Genomic DNA, 7074 nt, shown 5'->3' on the forward strand with positions numbered 1-7074 from the left:
GATCGGGATCCATTACTATAAATAAACACATTTGCAAATGTTAGAAATCACCACACTATCAAATAATCACATAAAATGGCATGTATAGCTAGACCCAACGCATTACGGTAGTCCTAGAATCGACTAAACCGTAGCTCTGATACCAATCAAATGTAACACCCCGAACCCGAGACCGACACCGGAGTCGAACACGAGGTGTTAACAGACTTTAAAAATAATTTCCCAGACACTGGCAATCTGCGTACTAGTCGCTTTAAAAATCATATCTTGAGTTCAGAAACTCGGAATCCAGTTCCGTAAATTTTTCCTGAAACTAGACTCATATGCCCATCTACATATATTTTTCTAGAATTTTTGGTTGGGCCAATTAGTACAGTTTATTAGTCAAAGTCTCCCATGTTACAGGGATCGACTACACTGACCTTTGTGCATTACGACTTGGATATCTCCCTGTACAGGGCTTCAATACTGATGCCATTTGTTTCTATAGAAACTAGACTCAGATAGGAATCTATACATATATGGCTTGACTCCTAATTGTCTCTGGTTAATTTATAATGAATTTCCAAAGTCGGAACAGGAAATCCAGAAACCGTTCTGGACCTGTCTCACAAGAACCTGAATATCTCTTAACATACTGTCCGTATGATTGTTTCGTTACTTTCCTATGAAAATAGATTCATCAAGGTTCGTTTACATAATTTATTCACTATTTAATTCCATTCCTACTATTTTTAGTGATTTTCCAAATCTACATCACTGCTGCTGTCAGCATCTGCCTTTAAGGTAGACTTTACCTATTTCATAGTTTCCATGATTCAACTAGCCCTTTTAGCATAAATAGCACAATTTATGATAGTGATTAACCATTCCCATGGCCAATCCTTGTTAAGCATATCCACACCTCTCAATAACCATATCCATACCAAATGATTATAACATTATACTCAAACATATATAAGCCATTTTCGCATGGCTATCCAAAATTATACAAGTCCAAAGGGTCCATGACCCACAACAAACGGGTAGTCCTATACATGCCATTTCGAAGTTCAACCAAAATTGTACCAAAAAGGGGGGGCTTTGATAGTGTGGGCGACTTCGACTTCAAAATCCCGAGTCCGATAGCTGGAGAACCAAAATCTATAAAATAGAGGATCAAAGAAACGGAGTAAGCAATTTATGCTTAGTAAGTTTTGAGCAAGGAATTCCAGCACAACAAAAGTATAGCATTCATGTAGCTAAACGGATAATTTCATATGCACAATTTTTCAATATCATACTTGCTTCACATTACCAACCCTTATGTACATACACAAAAGATCAACTTAGCCAAAGGCCGGTAGCTCGTTTATCAACTGAGCGAATACTTATTTGTAAGGGCTCAACTAATTCAAAGCACATACGAAACATACCTCAATGTTGGGATGTTTCTAGAGTATTTACTGAAATTTTTACAGCAAGATCATTCATTCCCAAACCACGTACCTTCGGAATTTAACCGGATATAGCTACTCATTCAAACGCCTTCGGGACATAGCCCGGTTATAGTAACTCGCACAATTGCCTTCGGGACTTAACCCGGATTTAGTAACTCGCACAAATGCCTTCGGGCTTAGCCCGGAATTAGTATCTCGCACAAATGCCTTCGGGCTTAGCCCGGAATTAGTATCTCGCACAAATGCCTTCGGATCTTAGTCCGGATATGGTCACTTAGCACAAAGCCTTCGGGACTTAGCCCGGACATCATTCAAATAACCATGCACATTTAACAGTAAATCATGGCACATTCGTATTTCATTTTCGTCAACAAAACTCAAACACAAGACACTTATCACTCTTGCAATTTCGGCTCAATAGCCACACACAAAGAGCATGATTTTAATTTGCTTAAAACATGATCTAATCAAATCATAATTTAAGCTCTTTTACTCAAGAACTTACCTCGGATGTTGTCGAATGATTCCGATAGCTATTCGACCACTTTTTCCTTCCCTTTATCGGATTTAGATCCCCTTTGCTCTTGAGCTTAATTAGACAAATAAATTGATTTAATCATTTGAGCATCGAAAAGAGGAACACAAGGCACTTAGCCCATATTTATACATTAGACATTAAAGTCACATACATGTGAAATCATGCATCAACTCAACATATTATCCCACACTCCTTTTAGCCGATTGTCTAAGCCAAGATATAAGCATTAATATGCTTGCCTCTAACCGAATACATGCAACGCCAATCCATCTCATGTGGCTGAATATGCATGTCTACGTTGAGGCCAATTATATACTTAGTACCACATATAAATGACATACATTTTACTAACTAATGCATTACATATTACAACTCAATATGCATCCATCATTCACTCCATAACTAAACCATCACCATATATAAACATATACCTTGGGATGACATATATATGTATCATACCAATACACCATGTGCAAATATATATATATGCAAAAGCCGAATCACAAGGCTGATTATAGCCATCTCATATATATTTTTTTTTCATCCCATACCCGAATGCACAAGTACATTATAATAGCTTCCAACTTAATTCATCATAAATTTCCCCTTTTTTTTTTGTTTTCATGGCCGAATGCTCCTTCTACACCATTTACCTTCACAAAGCATGAATTTCATCATCCAACTTACAAGCTTACAATCTCATGAAGTTTAACCTCATAGTACCTATCAAACTCTCACTCATTAGCTTCTATCATAAACCTCCAACAACACCAACTAAACATATACTTCGTGGGTCTATGGTAGAGCCAAGAAAGGAACTCATAGATATCAAGATGTAAGCAACACCATTATTAATCTAAGTTTTGCATGAAACACAATCATCACCCTTATTAATCTTTTATAGCCGAAAACCATACTCACCCCCAAAAATCAAAATTTTAACATGGTTTACAAAAATCACTTGATAACTCACTCAATATCAACTAAAATTTCAAAAGCTAGTACAAACTTCCTTACCTTAATAGTGACCTAAGATGACCGATTGCTTCACTCCCTTCTTCTTCCTTTCAATTCGGCCAAGAAGAACCAAAGAACACAACTTGTTTTTTTTTCTTTCTTCCTTAGAACATTCGGCCAAGAGCAATGAAGAAAGATGGACACTTTTTTTTGTTTTCTTTCTTACATTCACGGCAATGGAGAGGGGAAGAACAATCATACACATTCTTTCCTTTTTTTCCATTTCTTTATTACCCATACTCCTTATTTTATTGTTCCTAACATACATCACTAACATAACATGTTTGTGACATGTTTCCACTCATAGCATGGCCGGCCACTACTAATTAGGGGGAATTTGACATGCAAGTCCCCCCTTTTTATTTCAGGCACTAATAGGTCCTTATGCTTCGACCTATCACATTTCAAAAATGTCGCACATAAGTCCTATTGACTAAATTCACATGCAATCGACTAAATCGAAGCTTGAAATTTTCACACATTCATAATTACATATTCTAGACAATAAATATCTCATTCAAACATTTCGGTGACTCGGTTTAGCGGTCCCGAAACCACTTCCCGACTAGGGTCAATTTTGGGCTGTCACAAGCCGAGATGGACCTTATAAATCAAAATGATGGACAAGGTAATGGAGTCAATCCAGTGCACAACTCAATCCTTATTGTTGATGATAGGGATCATGCCATCAGACAATACACTGTACCATTCTTCAATGAGTTAAATTCAAGAATTAGAAGGCTAGATATTAAGGCACTCTAATTCGAGTTGAAACCAATGATGTTTCAAATGCTCCAAATGGTGGGCCAGTTTAGTGGTATGCCCACGGAAGATCCTTACTTACACCTTCGTTATGTCATGGAGGTAAGTGATTCATTCAAAATAGCTAGTGTGACTGAAAATGCAATGAGGTTAAAATTGTTTCCATTTGACTGAAGATGCACTGAGGTTAAAATTGTTTCCATACTCATTGCGAGAACGAGCACAAGCATGGTTGAATTCATTGCCACCAAGTTCAATATCTACTTGGCAAGAATTAGCAGAAAGGTTTTTGGTAAAATATTCTCCACCAAGTAAGAACGCAAAATTGCGTAATGAGATAACAAATTTTCAACAATTGGATAATGAGTCTTTGTATGACGCTTGGGAAATATTCAAGGAATTACTTCATAAGTATCTTCATCATGGGATTCCTCATTATATCCAATTGGAGACATTCTATAACGGTCTCAACACACATACAAGATTAATGGTGGATGCTTCTGTGAATCGTTCAATTTTGTCTAAGTCTTATAGCGAGGCTTACGAGATCATCGAAAGAAACACAAGTAGTAACTACCAATGGCCGACAAATCAAGCAGTTTAAGGAAGACGTGTAGTTGTAGTGCATGAAGTGGACGCGCTGACTTCACTCTTTGCTCAGGTATCTTCTATTTCCACTATGTTAAAACAGTTTACCACTAATGGTTTAAATAATTTTACAGCTCAAACAGCAAGTCTGTATGAGGTAGTTTCTTGCATATACTATGGAAATGGTCATTCTTTCGAGAATTTCCCTTCAAATCCTGAATCAGTATACTACGTAAGGAACCAGTACCAAAATAGAAGTGCACAAGGACCAGAGTCCAACTTCTATAATCCATCGTGGCAGAACCATTTGAACTTTACTTGGAGTAATCAAGGAAATGGACCAAACAACAATCAAATGTAGCATAGACCCAACCAAACCTGAAGTTTTAATCAATAAACCCTAAAACCACCTTAAACTAAATAATCAAACAATTTTGAGGACTTGTTGAAGCCGTACATGGCAAAAAATGATGCCTTGATCCAAAGTCAAGCAGCAACGCTAAAAAATCTGGAAAACCAGATGGGTCAGTTAGCTACTAAGCTTCATAGTAGACTACAAGGAGCCTTTCTGAGCGACACAGAAAATTTGAAAATTTTAGGTAAGGAACATTTCAAAGTGGTAGAGTTACGAAATGGTAATACTTTGGAGCCTAAGAAGGTTGTGGTTGAAGACGAGCCTACTGGAAAGGAGGAAAGTCAACCAACAGTTGAAGTTCCTATAACAGAAAAATTAGATGCTGAAAAATCTGATGAGGCAAACCCTAAACTAGTTAATTTTAAAAAGCTAACACCCTCTTTTGCAGATTTACCTCTTCAGAAAAGTTATCTATATCAACCTAGAGTTTCATGTCCTCAAAGACTTTAACAGAAAAAGCAGAAACAAGAGGTACAATTCAAGAAGTTCTTGGATGTTTTAAAGTAACTACATATCAACATATTGTTGGAAGAGGCTTTAGAGCAAATACCCAATTACGTGAAGTTTATGAAGGATATATTGTCCAAGAAGAAACGACTTAGTAAGTATGGGACTGTCACTTTGACGAAGGAGTGTAGTGCATTTTTACAGAACAAGCTACCTCTGAAACTAAAGGATCCTGGAAGCTTTAAGATACCTTGCAACATTGGTGAATCATATTAACGTAAAGCTTTGTGTGACTTAGGAGCAAGCATCAACTTGATGCCCAAATCTATTTTCAAGCTACTAGGAATAGGTGAAGTAAGACCTACTACTATAACACTTCAACTTGCGGATCGATCATTAGTATATCCCAAAAGAAAAATTGAAGATGTTTTGGTAAGAGTCGATAAATTCAATTTTCCTCTTGATTTCATTGTTTTGGATTTTGAAGCAGACAAAGAAGTTCCTATCATCTTAGAGAGACCTTTTCTAGCCACGGAAAGAACGTTGATAGATGTGTAGAAAGGCAAACTCACGATGCGAGTTCAAGACGATAAGGTAACGTTTAACATTCTAAAATCGATGAAGTTTTCTGATTCGATGGAAGAGTATTCAGTAATGGAGGAAGTAGAAACCTTAGTTTCTATGGGAAGCAATTCTGAAGAAGACCCCTATTGGAAAACACCTTAGGGTCTGAACCATTCAAAGATAAAAAAGGTAATGAAGGTTTAGCTTTGACGGAAGCCAATCCGAGGAGTTATATTTAACCATCGCGGTTCAAACCACTAGAGTTGGAAGTTCAGGAATTTACACAACCCAAGTTGTCAATCGAGGCACCGCCTAAACTTGAATTAAAGGTAATTTTGTCTTAAAATACATTTATCTTGGTAATAGTTCTACTTTGCTTGTAATTATTTCAGTGAACGTAACAAAACATCAAGAGGAGCAATTGATTATTGTCTTAAAGAAATTTAATAATGTAATTGGTTGGGCCATAACTGACATGCGAGGTATAAGTCCTTCCTTCTGGATCCATAAAATTATTTTAGAGGAAGGTGAAAATGGTAAGATTGATGGGCAAAGAAGACTTAACCCTATCATGAAAGAAGTGGTCCGGAAGGAGGTGATTAAGTGGTTAGATGTAGGAATTATTTACCCCATCTCGGATAGTTCTTGGGTAAGTCCGGTGCAATGTGTACCCAAGAAAGGTGGGACCACGATCGTTGAAAATGAACAAAATGAGTTAATCTCGATGAGAACTGTCAGGGTTGGAGAATCTATATTAACTACAGAAAGTTAAACAAAGCCTCTAATAAGGATCATTTTCCTTTACCTTTTATGGATCAAATGCTAAACCGACTGGCAGGTAAAAAATTTTATTACTTTTTATATGGATATTCGAGATACAATCAAATACTTGTAGCCCCAAAAGACCAACATAAAACTACTTTTACCTGCCCATATGGTATAGTTGCATTTAGGCAAATGCCTTTCGGCTTATGTAATTCACCTGCCACATTTTAGCAATGTATGATGGTAATTTTAACTAATATGGTTGAAAATTATGTTGAGGTTTTCATGGATGATTTCTCTATTTTTGGTAATACTTACAACATTTGTTTGAATAATTTGGCTAAGGTACTTAAAAGATGCAAAGAGACTAAACCATGTCTTTAACTAGGAAAAATGTCATTTTATGGTTAATTAGGGAATTCTCTTAAGGCACAAAATTTCCAAGAATGGGATCGAAGTGGATAAAGTAAAGATGAACGTAATTGAAGTATTACCAACTCCATTTAGTGTGAAAGGAGTTTGAAGCTTCTTAGGCCATG

General features: G+C 36.6%; 1 protein-coding gene and 1 non-coding gene across 2 annotated transcripts; one reads left to right on the top strand and one right to left on the bottom strand.

The window, feature by feature from the left end:
* Positions 1 to 4078: 4078 nt before the first annotated feature.
* LOC121227601 (small nucleolar RNA R71) lies at positions 4079 to 4185 on the bottom strand. The gene has a single exon (XR_005925160.1). It is a non-coding gene; the product is annotated as a small nucleolar RNA R71 (small nucleolar RNA).
* A 616-nt stretch (positions 4186 to 4801) lies between these two features.
* LOC121227600 (uncharacterized) lies at positions 4802 to 5482 on the top strand. Its single transcript, XM_041110575.1, has 2 exons — positions 4802 to 5098; positions 5294 to 5482. Exons 1-2 carry the CDS (start codon positions 4802 to 4804, stop codon positions 5480 to 5482), a joined length of 486 nt encoding a protein of 161 aa, XP_040966509.1.
* The last annotated feature ends 1592 nt before the right edge of the window (positions 5483 to 7074 follow it).

Source organism: Gossypium hirsutum, unplaced genomic scaffold (genome assembly GCF_007990345.1).
Source record: "Gossypium hirsutum isolate 1008001.06 unplaced genomic scaffold, Gossypium_hirsutum_v2.1 scaffold_1136, whole genome shotgun sequence".
In the NCBI taxonomy this organism is placed as follows: domain Eukaryota; kingdom Viridiplantae; phylum Streptophyta; class Magnoliopsida; order Malvales; family Malvaceae; genus Gossypium; species Gossypium hirsutum.